The 17,338-nt window shown below is 45.6% G+C and overlaps 3 protein-coding genes across 4 annotated transcripts in view; all 3 read right to left on the bottom strand.

Moving 5' to 3' along the window:
• LOC102523029 (UDP-glucuronosyltransferase 1-6) overlaps window positions 1-17,338 on the bottom strand; it is a 74,949-nt gene that overhangs the window by 30,416 nt on the left and 27,195 nt on the right. The gene's annotated exons all lie outside the window — the stretch shown is intronic.
• Window positions 3,009-5,751, bottom strand: LOC116663804 (UDP-glucuronosyltransferase 1-3-like). The gene has a single exon (XM_032480538.1). It carries the CDS (start codon window positions 5,410-5,412, stop codon window positions 4,516-4,518), a length of 897 nt encoding a protein of 298 aa, XP_032336429.1. The 5' UTR covers window positions 5,413-5,751; the 3' UTR covers window positions 3,009-4,515.
• On the bottom strand, window positions 10,017-11,027 carry LOC116663805 (UDP-glucuronosyltransferase 1-3-like). The gene has a single exon (XM_032480540.1). The coding sequence runs from the start codon at window positions 10,926-10,928 to the stop codon at window positions 10,032-10,034; it is 897 nt and encodes a 298-aa protein (XP_032336431.1). The 5' UTR covers window positions 10,929-11,027; the 3' UTR covers window positions 10,017-10,031.

Genomic DNA, 17,338 nt, shown 5'->3' with positions numbered 1-17,338 from the left:
GCAAGTCCCCTCCTTACGTTAATCATTACAGAATAAATCTCTCCCTGTCTTTCACCATTTTACTTTCTCCCAGATAAAGACCAACCCCTCTTACCTTGGGAAAACTCATCTGACTCTGCTGCTCCCTCTGGGGGGATGCATTCCAGTTCACTCTCTTGTTTTTCATCCAGTTCCCAAAGTGAGGCTGTGGACGCCCGTTTCCTTGGATCCTCTCCTATTTCTCTGTGAACCGTATTCTGTGAAGTCGACTCTGAGATTTGAGGAGTCACCTAAGGCCTCATCTCGAAACACAACCTCTCTGCTGCAGGTGACGCTATCTGGAGCCCTTAAATCTCTTTCCCACCGTCATGGGGAACACAGAGCACATCCAGGAAAACAGGCATTTCTAAGACAGCTTTCTGTCCATGGGGACCGGACGCTGGCTGCCCATCTCATTCCTGTTCCACCCCAGGACGCCTCTCGTGACTCTTCAAGGAGAGACTACTTGAAGCAGCTCTCAGACATGGAAGTATCTGCAGCGATCCTTGACGAAGACAACAGAAGGGTTGGTTGAGATTCTGTATCTGCCTCGTGGAATAAGAGTTACCGTTATCTCAAGCGTCCACGAGCAAGACCACCCTTAGCAGTGACACGGGGGGTCAGAGAACGCCATCCGCCAGGGCCTGCTCACCACGGGACAGGAGGGAGCCGTCCCCTGGCCTCGGATCAGGCTGTCTTAATTCTTCTCCTGATTGTTGGAGGTACAATTCTTCCACTACTCTGTTTGGGCCCTGGGGTGTGCATTAATTCGGACCTTTTTTGCATCTCGTAGTTTATGTGCAAATTTTTCTCAAAGGTCACTTGCAGCCCTAAGTCCAGGTGAGGACAGATTCCTCCAGAACAGGAGGCGTACATAACATGGGGTCCCCTGTGCAACTGCTTGGATTGCAAGCCCACGAGCCCGGCCCTGCCCCGGGGAGTGACGCCACGCGTGCTCAGTACACCTGGACATCTCCTTGTCCTCTCTGCCCTGGGGATGTGGCCAGAGGGCTCCTTGGGCTGCCCAGGCTTCCCTCGCCCTGAGCAAGCTCTTCTGCATCCTGGCGCTCCCCATAGCCACAACAAGTGCCAGGCCACGTGCTGGAGAGGCTGAGGGTTCCCTAGAGGAGTAAGAGATGCCCAGTCAGGAACTACACTCATAACAGATTCCAGCACCGAGCAAACACGTGCCCAACACGATGCTTCCTGGGTCACATGAGCTGCCACTGGGCAGGGAGCACCTGGCTTATCCATCCTTGTAGGCTGTGAGTCCAGGGTCCCAGTGTTCTTACTTCCCCTCCAACAGCCACATCTGTGCTCTCTTTTACGGAATCTTATTTCCATCCCAGCCTCACAACTGCACCTTTGCCCCAAGGTCATTTTCTGACCTCTGCTCCCCGCTTACAGCTGTCATTTCTGTTCCCCATTCACTGCTACTGACAGCCACGCAGAATCCCGTGTGCATGTGGGATCGAGGCTGCTCGTGTCCCACGTTCCGTGTGCAAAGGCATGAGAGTGAGCAGAGCAGGGCGCGGGGAAGGCGGAACTCCAAGTGTGCTGTTGCCGCTGCAGCTGCGTGACTGTCCTCAGTAACAGGAGCTGCTGTTCAGGTCCCCAGCCACCCCCGCCTCTAGTGGCACCGTGTCTGGTGGCAGAGCTGCTAGTTAACCAAGCTGGATCCCCTTGGACCTGCTGAGGACTCAGCAGTCCCGGGACGCGTCCTGCTCTGACTGCAGTGGACCCTGGGGGAGACTCTCTGGGGCAACATTTCACTTTAACTTTGTATCTGTATGAGCTGATGGATGTTCACTCAGTTTACCGCGGTAATCGCATCACGGGATAGGGAAGTCATGTCCTTCTGCTGTGCACCTTGAACTTGGACAGTGCTGCATGTCAACTGTATCTCAAGAAATTGAGGGGGGGGATGGCAACAAGCTCCTGAAAAAAATTTTGTATTCCGTGTATGTTTAAACAATAATGTTTTTGATATATTTGATTGAATAAAATATAGATTAAAAAATAATTTACTACCTTGGGTTTTTTTTTCAACATGCCTTTAAAAAGCTCTCAGTTACATACATGGCTTGCACTATAATTCTATTGGATGATTCTATGCTAGACCAGAATAAAATCTAGTAAGAAATTTTTTTAATCAGTGACTTCAAAAGAAACCATTCCCTAATTATAGTCCAAAATAATTAGAAGAAAAAGAACATAGCCACAGTATAACTTAACTAGATAGGAATTATAAAACAGACTTGTTTTTTAAAAAAAAATCAATAGCCATTGATTCAAAGAAGAAATCAAAAACAGAAATTAATGTGAACAAAGAGAAAATGATAACAATTTGTACCAAAACCTAGAGATCTAGAACATGTTTTATGTATGACTTTCAGTTCTTCATTATTTTTATAAGGACTTAAGATTTACCTAAGGAAATGAGAAAAGCAACTATAAAATGAACCAAAGGCAGGAAGGATGATATCATTCATTTAAAAATAAGCTGCAATCAGTGGAAGAGAAAACAGCAATAGTAAACAGAATAAGCAAATCCTAGAGTTTTTTGGTTTTTTTTTTTTTGAGAAGACCAATAAGATAATGCAACCCATCCTAAATCTTAAGAAGGAAAAGGAACACACATATAAAAGATTTAGACTTCAATCTTTCATATTTTGAGAACAATTTCCATAAACATTTAAAGGAGTGATATATAAGGGTAAACCAAGCCAAATAAATAAAAGTGATAAAATCTCAAAGTAAAAGACCATTTAGTGGAACAAACATGACAACGGTGTGCATACCCTGTTATGATACTTGAGGATTTCAATGTAAATGATCTGTCGTGTAACAAATAATTGGCACAAACCTATCTAAATGCCTCCAGATGACATACCTTGTCCTGCTCGGCATCTTCTAAATCACGAAAATGGATCATATTTATTGTGTGCTCAGTGTGGCAATACTAAGGCCAGAATGCTTAGGTCACCCACCGAAGGTCATGCAGCTAGAAAAATGGGAGTGAAGACTTGAACCAATGCAGTCAAACTCCATACAATATATTCCCATTGGAAAACTAGAAGGAAAACAGCGGCAATAATTTTTAAATGCCTTCCGACTTTTCACTTTTTACAAATCTAACGGATACATACAGATTGTGTAACGGGACAAATGCACCACTTCAAGGAAGAAGAAAACCAAGTAGGTCAGATCCTTTGCAGGAAGAGGGCAGCGCTCAAGCGGTAGATCGTACGCTTAGCGTGCGCAAGGGGCTGGGTACAGTCTTCAGTGCCTCCCTATTAAAAAATTAAATGAATAAACCTAATTACCTCCCCCCACCAACACAAACTAAACAGAAACACAGACCAAAAAATAAACACACAAAAAAATTGATTATCTGTGTTGTGAGCAAAAAAGGAAAATGAAGTCGGTGTTCTTGAAAATAATATATACATTAATAAACAGAGCTACGACAGTAAAAATACAAAACCTAGAAGACATTTAAAGCCATAGCAGTTAAGATCAATTCAATGACTATGGCATAAACGGGCAAAATACATGGCTAACTCGGTAGATTAAGAAGCAAATCCAGCCCCCTAGAGTCCTATTTCAATTGAACCCAAACATCCGGGGTTTTGTAAGATGCCTCTGGAATGATCAGGAAAGCCCTGTTACTGCCACGGAAACCTGGGGTGGGGTGTGGCGGGATAGGTCTGGTGATGCGGTCGACCCTGCCTAACAAACCCTTCCCTTTGAGACTCCTTTCTCAGCATCCCTACCCCCACCTTCATTACATTTATAGCCTCAGTTTTATCTCCTCCCTAGCCCTGCCCACCATCCTTAATGACTTCAGTGTCCCAAGCAGAAGACATGCAGTCCAATTCTGGTACATCCCCACATCACACACCAGACACCAACTCTCGGGCAGAAGACACCTCGTCAGCACGGTTCCATCTCTCAAAAGTTGGACTCGGTGATCTCTTGCTCCGATCACAGGAACCCCGTCTTCTCTCTCCACCATTGTGTCACTCCCATTTAGTTTATTAGACCTCTCTGAAACCTCTGCCTCCTTTGGGTGTTTAGGTCTCCTGTGACCACACCTCAGTCCCTTCCAACACTACACCACTAAGAACTATCGTGTCAACAAACGCAATTTGCTAGTTCTTAAATCCTGCTACTGAACACCATGAAGCAAAAACCCCGGTGGATGAGTTCACGGCTCAAGTTCTCTGCTCCTGCTCAGCTGGAGAAAACTGCACAACCACGACGTGGTGCCTTTACCAAAGGGCAGTCTGGGTTGAATCACACCATTGCTTCCCAAACCTATTACAGACCCTCACCCCTTCCTGTCACTCCTCTCAAAGACCATCACAAGCCTTCACCACACTACTGGAGACTCTTTAACGATTTAGCTCACCCAGGACTGTTAGCAAGAGACTGAGAGGTAGAAATATTTAGAAAGATCAGTAGATAAATAAGTACCTGAATATAAGTTCTTCTTTAAATGGGTCGCACTTGGAACATGGACGGAATAAAAGCACCAATACAGACCTGAGATAGTGGTTTCCTGTTGGCACAGTTTATACCCCCAATGAAGACCATGTTGGGCATGACTGGCCGGGGGTAATCCATCACAAAGTCTCCTCTGAACAGCCACACGGACGCAGAGCTAAAAACTTCCACCAGCGACACCTCTCTCTGAAGAAGCTCGGACGCCATCCGTTGGTAAGGAGTGTAAGATGCGTGGCAAATGTACTTCAGGGCCAGAGGGTACAGCATGTTCTTGACCCTCTGAAGGAATGTCATGTGGTCTGAATTCCTTGTTAACAGCCTAGGAACGTACGAGAAAGGGTTTGGGCACGCTGTGCCCTCAACATCGAAGTCACACGGAATGCCACGCAAAAAAAACACCGCAGGAAGGGACAGGTACTTGGCCAGCACTGCCCCGCAGGGGTAAACAGGGTCAGTTAACACCACATCAAAGGAACTGGCATTCAGGCGCCTGATCAGATCCTTGTGAGACAGCAGCGCCTCGCAAGACCTTTGAAAGATTAAAGACGCATTTTTCAAGCCTACCATCGTATTCCAAAACATCTTTAGAAAATTTACTCTTTCAAATAGCACATGCACTTGGCCCATCATGACATAATCAAATTCGTCCTGCGTGTTCGGAGTAGCGTAGGTTTCCGTGGTGAAGAAGTCCTCTGGCTTGACGTGCATGTTCACCTCTGGAGAAAGGACGACTGCGTGGTGGCCCCTGGCGTGGAGCTCCCGCACGGCCTCCCGCATGCTGAGCCAGTGGCTGCCCTCCATGGGGACCACCAGCACCTTCCCGCCCTCGGCCCAGGGCCCGGCGCACAGGCACAGCAGCAGTCCAGCCAGCACCTGGGGTCCCATGGCCGCGGTGGCCCGAGCCAGAAGCAACTGACTGCGGGGCAGGCTGTGCCTCCTACAGTGGTTTCCACTGTCTTTATCTTATCTCCCAGCCACGCAAGCAAAATGGCATGTAATTGGAGGCAAGTCCCCTCCTTACATTAATCATTACAGAATAAATCTATCCCTGTCTTTCAACATTTCTACCTTCTCCCAGCTAAAGACCAATCTCTCTTATCTCCAAAACAACTCATCTGACTCTGCTGCTCCCTCTGGTGGGGTGCATTCCAGTTCACTCTCTTGTTTTTCATCCAGTTCCCAAAGTGAGGCTGTGGACGCCCGTTTCCTTGGATCCTCTCCTGTTTCTCTGTGAACCATGCTCTGTGAAGGTGACACTGAGGTATGAGGAGACACCTCAGCCTTCGTCCCCATCCAGAACCTCTCTGCTGCAGGTGACCCTACTGGAAGCTCTTAAAACTCTTTCCCGCCATCATGGGGAACATGGAGCACATCCAGGAAATCAGACAGTATTGCTAAGACAGCTTTCTCTCAATGGAGACAACACTGGCTGTCTGTCTCATTCCTGTCCCACCCCAGGACGCCTTTCCTAGCGTGCACAGAGGAGTCTACTTGAAGCTGCTGTCAGATAAGGAACTATCTTTAGGGATCCTTGATGAAGACAACAGAAGTGTTGGTTGACATTCTATATCTGCCTCATGGAATAAGAGTTGCCATCATCTCAAGCATCAATGGGTAAGACCCCCCTTAGCAATGACATGGGAGGTCAGATCACTGTCCCCCAGGGCTGCTCGCCATGGGACCGAAGGGAGCCGTTCCCTGGTCTCAGATCAGGCTCCCTGAATTCTTCTCCTGACTGTTGGAGGCTCAAGTCTTCTGCTACTCTGTTTAGGGCCTGGGGTGTCCATTAATCTGGACCTTTATTGCGTCTCGTAGTTTATGTGCAAATTTTTCTCCAAGGTCACTTGCAGCCCTAAGTCCTGGTGAGGACAGATTCCTCCAGCACAGGAGGCGTACATAATGTGGGGTCCCCTGCGCAACTCTTGATTCACATGCCCACGAGTCCAGCCCCGCCCCAGGGAGTGACGCCACGCGTGCTCAGTACATCTGAACATCTCCTTGTCCTTTCTGCCCTGGGGATGCGGCCAGAGGGCTCCTTGGGCTGCCCAGGCTTCCCTCGCCCTGAGCAAGCTCTTCTGCATCCTGGCGCTCCCCATAGCCACAACAAGTGCCAGGCCACGTGCTGGAGAGGCTGAGGGTTCCCTTTGGGAGTAAGTGACCCCCACTAGGGAACTTCACTGATAACGGAATCCAGCACCGAGCAAACACGTGCCCAACACGATGCTTCCTGGGTCACATGAGCTGCCACTGGGCAGGGAGCACCTGGCTTATCCATCCTTGTAGGCTGTGAGTCCAGGGTCCCAGTGTTCTTACTTCCCCTCCAACAGCCACATCTGTGCTCTCTTTTACGGAATCTTATTTCCATCCCAGCCTCACAACTGCACCTTTGCCCCAAGGTCATTTTCTGACCTCTGCTCCCCGCTTACAGCTGTCATTTCTGTTCCCCATTCACTGCTACTGACAGCCACGCAGAATCCCGTGTGCATGTGGGATCGAGGCTGCTCGTGTCCCACGTTCCGTGTGCAAAGGCATGAGAGTGAGCAGAGCAGGGCGCGGGGAAGGCGGAACTCCAAGTGTGCTGTTGCCGCTGCAGCTGCGTGACTGTCCTCAGTAACAGGAGCTGCTGTTCGGGTCCCCAGCCACCCCCGCCTCTAGTGGCACCGTGTCTGGTGGCAGAGCTGCTAGTTAACCAAGCTGGATCCCCTTGGACCTGCTGAGGACTCAGCAGTCCCGGGACGTGTCCTGCTCTGACTGCAGTGGACCCTGGGGGAGACTCTCTGGGGCAACATTTCACTTTAACTTTGTATCTGTACGAGCTGATGGATGTTCACTCAGTTTACCGCGGTAATCGCATCACGGGATAGGGAAGTCATGTCCTTCTGCTGTACACCTTGAACTTGGACAGTGCTGCATGTCAACTGTATCTCAAGAAATTGAGGGGGGGGTGATGGCAACAAGCTCCTGAAAAAAATTTTGTATTCCGTGTAGTTTAAAGAATAATGTTTTTGATATATTTGATTGAATAAAATATTGATTAAAAATAATTTACTCCTACCTGGGTTTTTTTCCAACATGCCTACTAAAAAGCTCTCAGTTACATACATGGCTCACACTATAGTTCTATTGGATGATTCTATGCTAGACCAGAATAAAATCTAGTAAGAAATTTTTTTAATTTGTGACTTCACAAGAAACATTCCCTGATTACAGTGCAAGATATTTAGAAGAAAAAGAACATAGCCACAGTATATCTTAACTAGATAGGAATTATAAAACAAACTTTGTTTTTAAAAAAAATAGCCACTGATTCAAAGAAGAAATCAAAAACAGAAATTAACGTGAACAAAAAGAAAATGATAGCAATTTATACCAAAACCTAGGGATCAAGAACATGTTTTATTTATGACTTTCAATTCTTCATTATTAAGAAAACATTCAAGGACCTAAGGCTTACCTAAGGAAATGAGAAAAGCAACTCTAAAATGAACCAAAGGCAACAAGGATGATATCATTCATTTAAAAATAAACTGCAATCAATGGAAGAGAAAACAAAAATAGTACAAAGAATCAGCAAATCCTAGAGTTTTTTATAAAACCAATAAGATAATTCAACCCATCCTAAATCTTAAGAAGGAAAAGGAACACACATATAATAGATTTAGACTTCAATCTTTCATATTTTGAGATCAATTTCCATAAACATTTAAAGGAGTGATATATAAGGGTAAACAAAACAAAATAAATAAAAGTGACAAAATTCAAAGTAAAAGACCATTTAGTGGAACAAACATGACAACGGTGTGCTTAACCTGTTATGATACTTGAGGATTTCAATGTAAATGATCTGTCGTGTAACAAATAATTGGCACAAACCTATCTAAATGCCTCCAGATGACATACCTTGTCCTGCTCGGCATCTTCTAAATCACGAAAATGGATCATATTTATTGTGTGCTCAGTGTGGCAATACTAAGGCCAGAATGCTTAGGTCACTCACCCAAGGTCATGCAGCTAGAAAAATGGGAGTGAAGACTTGAACCAATGCAGTCAAACTCCATACAATATATTCCCATTGGAAAACTAGAAGGAAAACAGCGGCAATAATTTTTAAATGCCTTCCGACTTTTCACTTTTTACAAATCTAACGGATACATACAGATTGTGTAACGGGACAAATGCACCACTTCAAGGAAGAAGAAAACCAAGTAGGTCAGATCCTTTGCAGGAAGAGGGCAGCGCTCAAGCGGTAGATCGTACGCTTAGCGTGCGCAAGGGGCTGGGTACAGTCTTCAGTGCCTCCCTATTAAAAAATTAAATGAATAAACCTAATTACCTCCCCCCACCAACACAAACTAAACAGAAACACAGACCAAAAAATAAACACACAAAAAAATTGATTATCTGTGTTGTGAGCAAAAAAGGAAAATGAAGTCGGTGTTCTTGAAAATAATATATACATTAATAAACAGAGCTACGACAGTAAAAATACAAAACCTAGAAGACATTTAAAGCCATAGCAGTTAAGATCAATTCAATGACTATGGCATAAACGGGCAAAATACATGGCTAACTCGGTAGATTAAGAAGCAAATCCAGCCCCCTAGAGTCCTATTTCAATTGAACCCAAACATCCGGGGTTTTGTAAGATGCCTCTGGAATGATCAGGAAAGCCCTGTTACTGCCACGGAAACCTGGGGTGGGGTGTGGCGGGATAGGTCTGGTGATGCGGTCGACCCTGCCTAACAAACCCTTCCCTTTGAGACTCCTTTCTCAGCATCCCTACCCCCACCTTCATTACATTTATAGCCTCAGTTTTATCTCCTCCCTAGCCCTGCCCACCATCCTTAATGACTTCAGTGTCCCAAGTAGAAGACATGCAGTCCAATTCTGGTACATCCCCACATCACACACCAGACACCAACTCTCGGGCAGAAGACACCTCGTCAGCACGGTTCCATCTCTCAAAAGTTGGACTCGGTGATCTCTTGCTCCGATCACAGGAACCCCGTCTTCTCTCTCCACCATTGTGTCACTCCCATTTAGTTTATTAGACCTCTCTGAAACCTCTGCCTCCTTTGGGTGTTTAGGTCTCCTGTGACCACACCTCAGTCCCTTCCAACACTACACCACTAAGAACTATCGTGTCAACAAATGCAATTTGCTAGTTCTTAAATCCTGCTACTGAACACCATGAAGCAAAAACCCCGGTGGATGAGTTCACGGCTCAAGTTCTCTGCTCCTGCTCAGCTGGAGAAAACTGCACAACCACGACGTGGTGCCTTTACCAAAGGGCAGTCTGGGTTGAATCACACCATTGCTTCCCAAACCTATTACAGACCCTCACCCCTTCCTGTCACTCCTCTCAAAGACCATCACAAGCCTTCACCACACTACTGGAGACTCTTTAACGATTTAGCTCACCCAGGACTGTTGGCAAGAGACTGAGAGGTAGAAATATTTAGAAACATCAGTAGATAAATAAGTACCTGAATATAAGTCCTTTTTTAAATGGGTCGCACTTGGAACATGGACGGAATAAAAGCACCAATACAGACCTGAGATAGTGGTTTCCTGTTGGCACAGTTTATACCCCCAATGAAGACCATGTTGGGCATGACTGGCCGGGGGTAATCCATCACAAAGTCTCCTCTGAACAGCCACACGGACGCAGAGCTAAAAACTTCCACCAGCGACACCTCTCTCTGAAGAAGCTCGGACGCCATCCGTTGGTAAGGAGTGTAAGATGCGTGGCAAATGTACTTCAGGGCCAGAGGGTACAGCATGTTCTTGACCCTCTGAAGGAATGTCATGTGGTCTGAATTCCTTGTTAACAGCCTAGGAACGTACGAGAAAGGGTTTGGGCACGCTGTGCCCTCAACATCGAAGTCACATGGAATGAAACGCAGAAAGAACACCACAGGAAGGGACAGGTACTTGGCCAGCACTGCCCCGCAGGGGTAAACAGGGTCAGTTAACACCACATCAAAGGAACTGGCATTCAGGCGCCTGATCAGATCCTTGTGAGACAGCAGCGCCTCGCAAGACCTTTGAAAGATCATAGACACATTTTTCAAAACTAGCATTGTATTCCAAAACGTCTTTAGAAAATTTACTCTCTCAAAAACCAGATGAATATGGGCTATCATGAGGTAATCAAGTGTGTCCTGCGTGTACGTAGTAGCGTAGGTTTCCGTGGTGAAAAAGTCCTCTGGCTTGATGTGCGTGTTCACCTCTGGAGAAAGGACGACTGCGTGGTGGCCCCTGGCGTGGAGCTCCCGCACGGCCTCCCGCATGCTGAGCCAGTGGCTGCCCTCCATGGGGACCACCAGCACCTTCCCGCCCTCGGCCCAGGGCCCGGCGCACAGGCACAGCAGCAGTCCAGCCAGCACCTGGGGTCCCATGGCCGCGGTGGCCCGAGCCAGAAGCAACTGACTGCGGGGCAGGCTGTGCCTCCTACAGTGGTTTCCACTGTCTTTATCTTATCTCCCAGCCACGCAAGCAAAATGGCATGTAATTGGAGGCAAGTCCCCTCCTTACATTAATCATTACAGAATAAATCTATCCCTGTCTTTCAACATTTCTACCTTCTCCCAGCTAAAGACCAATCTCTCTTATCTCCAAAACAACTCATCTGACTCTGCTGCTCCCTCTGGGGGCATTCCAGTTCACTCTCTTATTTTTCATCCAGTTCCAAAGCGAGGCTGTGGACGCCCGTTTCCTTGGATCCTCTCCTGTTTCTCTGTGAACCATGCTCTGTGAAGGTGACACTGAGGTATGAGGAGACACCTCAGCCTTCGTCCCCATCCAGAACCTCTCTGCTGCAGGTGACCCTACTGGAAGCTCTTAAAACTCTTTCCCGCCATCATGGGGAACATGGAGCACATCCAGGAAATCAGACAGTATTGCTAAGACAGCTTTCTCTCAATGGAGACAACACTGGCTGTCTGTCTCATTCCTGTCCCACCCCAGGACGCCTTTCCTAGTGTGCACAGAGGAGTCTACTTGAAGCTGCTGTCAGATAAGGAACTATCTTTAGGGATCCTTGATGAAGACAACAGAAGTGTTGGTTGACATTCTATATCTGCCTCATGGAATAAGAGTTGCCATCATCTCAAGCATCAATGGGTAAGACCCCCCTTAGCAATGACATGGGAGGTCAGATCACTGTCCCCCAGGGCTGCTCGCCATGGGACCGAAGGGAGCCGTTCCCTGGTCTCAGATCAGGCTCCCTGAATTCTTCTCCTGACTGTTGGAGGCTCAAGTCTTCTGCTACTCTGTTTAGGGCCTGGGGTGTCCATTAATCTGGACCTTTATTGCGTCTCGTAGTTTATGTGCAAATTTTTCTCCAAGGTCACTTGCAGCCCTAAGTCCTGGTGAGGACAGATTCCTCCAGCACAGGAGGCGTACATAATGTGGGGTCCCCTGCGCAACTCTTGATTCACATGCCCACGAGTCCAGCCCCGCCCCAGGGAGTGACGCCACGCGTGCTCAGTACATCTGAACATCTCCTTGTCCTTTCTGCCCTGGGGATGCGGCCAGAGGGCTCCTTGGGCTGCCCAGGCTTCCCTCGCCCTGAGCAAGCTCTTCTGCATCCTGGCGCTCCCCATAGCCACAACAAGTGCCAGGCCACGTGCTGGAGAGGCTGAGGGTTCCCTTTGGGAGTAAGTGACCCCCACTAGGGAACTTCACTGATAACGGAATCCAGCACCGAGCAAACACGTGCCCAACACGATGCTTCCTGGGTCACATGAGCTGCCACTGGGCAGGGAGCACCTGGCTTATCCATCCTTGTAGGCTGTGAGTCCAGGGTCCCAGTGTTCTTACTTCCCCTCCAACAGCCACATCTGTGCTCTCTTTTACGGAATCTTATTTCCATCCCAGCCTCACAACTGCACCTTTGCCCCAAGGTCATTTTCTGACCTCTGCTCCCCGCTTACAGCTGTCATTTCTGTTCCCCATTCACTGCTACTGACAGCCACGCAGAATCCCGTGTGCATGTGGGATCGAGGCTGCTCGTGTCCCACGTTCCGTGTGCAAAGGCATGAGAGTGAGCAGAGCAGGGCGCGGGGAAGGCGGAACTCCAAGTGTGCTGTTGCCGCTGCAGCTGCGTGACTGTCCTCAGTAACAGGAGCTGCTGTTCGGGTCCCCAGCCACCCCCGCCTCTAGTGGCACCGTGTCTGGTGGCAGAGCTGCTAGTTAACCAAGCTGGATCCCCTTGGACCTGCTGAGGACTCAGCAGTCCCGGGACGCGTCCAGCTCTGACTGCAGTGGACCCTGGGGGAGACTCTCCTGGTGAACTTTATGGGTTTCCTCACTGTGGTCATTGGCCCTTTGTTTACAACCACTGAAAAAGACATCACGCCAAGTGAGGATACACAGAGTGCTTAGGGGATTAGTAAGGGTGACGGTTGTGGTTTGTGGGAGGTGAGGGCCAGAATAAAGGTTGCAGTAGTGCTGGAAACAGATTGACAGGCAGTCACTGAAGTATCCAATAGGGGGCACTCACAGAAAGAAGGCAGCTCACAAAGGAGGGGCCCAGAGGACGCCCGGGGCAGGTCTGCAGAGGGTATCCCACGCCGCCCAGGAGAAGGTGGTATGGATCTGGGGGTTGTGGGTAGACGGGGCCCTGGAAAGGGGTTCTCAGCTATTAGTGAGGCATTTCAGCCCCTGAACTATTCCCACAAACCCGTTAAAACACCCTTGAGTGAGGGGTGAGGGCAGGAACATTCCTGCAGAGGAGTGAAAGTGTTCTTGTCACATTAAAGAGCTCTCTCTAATTCTAAATTAACGCAGTGGCATTTTATTTAGACGTTGGTGTCATCTGATCTCTACTGGCATTTCTTGGACTTGGAGCCCCTGGAGAGAGGCTCATCTCGGCCACCTCCCCTGGACTCTCATACATGGTTCAGGTGAGGGACCACTAGCCACTGTGGGATCGAACGTGCAACCCAGGCTTCAACTACTCAGCACATCTCATCCCTTTGGCCACAGGGATTAGTGCAGAAATGGACACGTGACTTAATGAGAGCCAGTGAAGCAGAGGCGCCTTACTAGGAATCCTGAGGAAAGGACTCAGGCCACAGCCCCCACTGCTGGGGTATCATGACCCTGAGAAGGCTGTAATCACCAAGGAAGCAGACACAAGAATTACAGATGAAAAATGGGTCCTGGGGTCATGGTTTGAGCCCTGGAACAAGCCATATCTAACCAGTATACCCTGAGATCTCCCCAGTATTTGAGCCAATAATACTGCAAGCAACAAGAGCAAATTCACTGAGTCAAGAATATGGTGGGGTTGCTCAAAGAGCTGATGTGATCAGAAGTTGCATCAGTTCTAGTAAGTGAGGGGGTCAAGTCCAGGTCTCTTCTTCACTGGTCAAACAACTTCATTTAAAAAAAAAAAAGATGTTTAAATAAATAATTAATGAGGGAAATGTAAATTAAAATACCTTGAGATTTTTTTCACCTATTGAGTTGGCAAAAACTTTCAATCTGAAGGTAAGTGTAGACAAGAATTTGAAGAAAAAGTACACTTATACATTGCTGAAGGGAGAAGAAGTCTTAATATTATTGGCATTTAAAATGTACAAGACCCATATGTCCAGAGAAATTTCCAAATTGAAAAGATATGTGCACCCCAACTTTTATAGCAGCACCATTTATGACAGCCAAGACATGAAAGCAACCTAAATGTTCATCAGCAGATGAAAGGACAAAGAAGATGTGGTATATGTATGTGTGTGTGTGTGTGTGTATACACACACATATACATTAAAAATAGAATACTATTCAGCCATAAAAAATAATAAATAATGCCATTTGCAGCAATATGGATGGACCTAGAGATTATCATACTAAGTGAGGTGAATCAGACAGAGAAAGGCAAATACCGTATGATATCACTTCTATGTGGACTTTCAAATATGATACAAATGAACTTATTCACAAAGCAGAAACAGACTCACAGACATAGAAAACAAACTTATGGCTACCAAAGATGAAAGGGGTGGGGGAGGGGTAAATTAGGATTTGGGATTAGCAGATACAAACCACTGTATATGAAGTAGATAAACAAGAAGGTCCTGCTGTATGGCACAAGGAACTGTTTTCAATATCTTGAAATAAAAAAATATTTATATATTGAAATAAACCATAATGAAAAAGAATATATATTATATATATACATACATATATATATATGTATCTCCAAATCACTTTGCTGTACACCAGAAACCAATACAACATTGTAAATCAACTATATTTCAATAAAAATAAATAAATAGATAGATAGATAGATAAAATAAAATGTACATGACCCAGCAAGTCCACTTCCTCGCATCTACCATATGGAAATTCCCATAAGAGTACAATAAGGCACAGTCAAAGATGTTTATTGTAATTTGTTCAAATAAAAAACAGGACACAGGCTGAAAGAATATATTTGCCATACCTAGTAGCTGCCAAAGAATGAATATCCAGATTACATAAATAACTCTTACAAGCAGACAAACAACCAGTATAAAAATTTTACCCTTGCCGATACAAAAATGGCAAGAGACTTGAATGGGCAAATGACTGATAAACATGTGAAAAGATCCTCACGCTCTTTAGTTGTACAGATAACCAATAACTTCAGCACTCGAGGAAATACCGAATAAGATTATGAGATATCACTGCACAATGTAGCAAACGTTTTAGCAAAAATGGCTAAATCTGACAGTGTTAACCGAAGGCAAGGCTCTAAGGCAATAGGAGCTCTCCTGCAAGGCTGGTGGGAATGTAATGTGATACAGCCGCTTTGGATAATGTTTCTTGTTATCTTCTTCTTTCCCCCCCCCCTTTTTTATTTTTTGGCGGGTGAAGGTAATTAGGTTTTTTTTTAATGGAAGTACTGGGGATTGAACCCAAGACCTTGTGCATGCTAAGCACGCACTGTACCACTGAGCTACACCCTCCCCCCTTCTCGTTATTTTTTTAAATTAAGTTATATATACCCTAAAACACAGCAGCTCCACCCCTAGATATGTACACTAAAGAATCCCACTAAATGTAAAACCATGTTCATTGTACCCTTGTCCACAGTAGTCAAAAGCTCGATACAACCCGATGTCCACCAACAGCAGAATGGATGAATAAAATTGCGGCATATTCACACAATGCAATGCTACTCAGCACTGAAAATGCACAAACTACAACTTGCAAGAACACACAACACGAATCTCTCAACATAAAATTGGCCAAAAGAAGCAAGGGGAAAACAAACCCAGTATGATTCTAATTATATAAAGTACCAAAACAAGTAAAACTCATCTATATTATTTAGAGATGCACAGCTGGATAGCAAAACCATAATAAAAAAAAGGACATAATCATCAACAGAAATCAGAACAAGGGTAGAAAGGGTACAGAGCAGGTACCCAGAGCAGGTGTCTGGCACTGACTGCATCTATTTTGTGACTGGAGTGAATGTTATGGGAGTTTACTCAGTTTATATTTATCTATTAAAATGAGCATATGTATTTGATATACTTTTCTGTGTGTTCTATTTTCTAGTTTTTAAAAATTAAAAAAAAAAAAACGTTATTTCTCATAGACACTTTTGTGTTTACTTAATTCCACAAATATATGACAGGTGCAATGCTAGTTACCAAGGATAGAGAGGAACACAAGACCTACTCTTTGCCTTGAGGGGAAAATAAACACAAACAAATCATTTAAGTGTAACAAGATGTGGTCTACTAAAGACATGAATAAATTGTTAAGGACACATGAATGAAAGAACATGTTTGGAGGAGGACACATTCTAGGCAGAGAAACCAGCATAAGTGAAGGACCAGCTCCTTGGGGTAGTCTGGGAACAGTACATAGTCTGGTGTTCAAAACAGCTGAGAAGAGTGTATCGCCACCTCCCATAAGCCAGGCACTGGCTAAGTATACAAAGGTGCCCAAGACATGGTCACGGTCCTGGAGGAGGTGACCCCAGGAAAAATGGGCAGTGGTCTGTCCTGGGAGGAGAGGCCTCCTGGTCTTCGTGTAATTTAAACATTATGTTTGTGGGAGGTAGGGGAGACAAGACTACAGAGAAGACCCAGATTTTAAGAACTTTAAAACATATTTTTAATGTTAAAAAAGGAAAAAGGACAACCTAAATGCTCATTAACAAGAATAAGGCTAAATGAACAGTGACATATTCACATAATACAGCTACAAAGAAAGAAAGAAGCTTACATGAACGACCATGGACAGAACCTGCAGAAAAGTGGTGAATAAAATACACCACTTGCAGAAGGATCTATGTAGTAAGAGATTCCCATGTACAGTGCATAGAATTGTTCTTGGCATACAGTAAGCACTCAATAAATACTAGCTATTTATAGGTAAGTTTAAGGTATATAACAGGATGATTTGACACACACAGATACTGCAAAATGATTACCACAGTAGGGATAGTTAACACCTCTATCACATCACATAATTACCATTTCTTTCTCGTAAGAACATCTAATACCTACTCTCTAAGAAACTTTCAAGCATATAATACAGTATTGTTAACTCTAAAGTTAACCCTGCTGGGATTATATTCCCCAGAACATTCATACACTGCTGGTGGGAATATAAAATGGTGCAGCCACTGTGGAAAAGAGTTTGGCAGTTCCTCAATAAGTCAAACATAAGATTACCATATGACCCAACAATTCCATTCCTGGGTATGTACTTGAAAGAACCAAAAACGAGTGTTCAAACTTGCACAAATGCTCATAGCAGCACTGTTCACAAAGCAAAAAGTGGAAGCCCGAATATCTATCAACTG

This window comes from Camelus ferus, chromosome 5, assembly GCF_009834535.1.
Source record: "Camelus ferus isolate YT-003-E chromosome 5, BCGSAC_Cfer_1.0, whole genome shotgun sequence".
Lineage (NCBI taxonomy): Eukaryota > Metazoa > Chordata > Mammalia > Artiodactyla > Camelidae > Camelus > Camelus ferus.
This window is presented reverse-complemented; position numbering and strand designations above follow the sequence as displayed.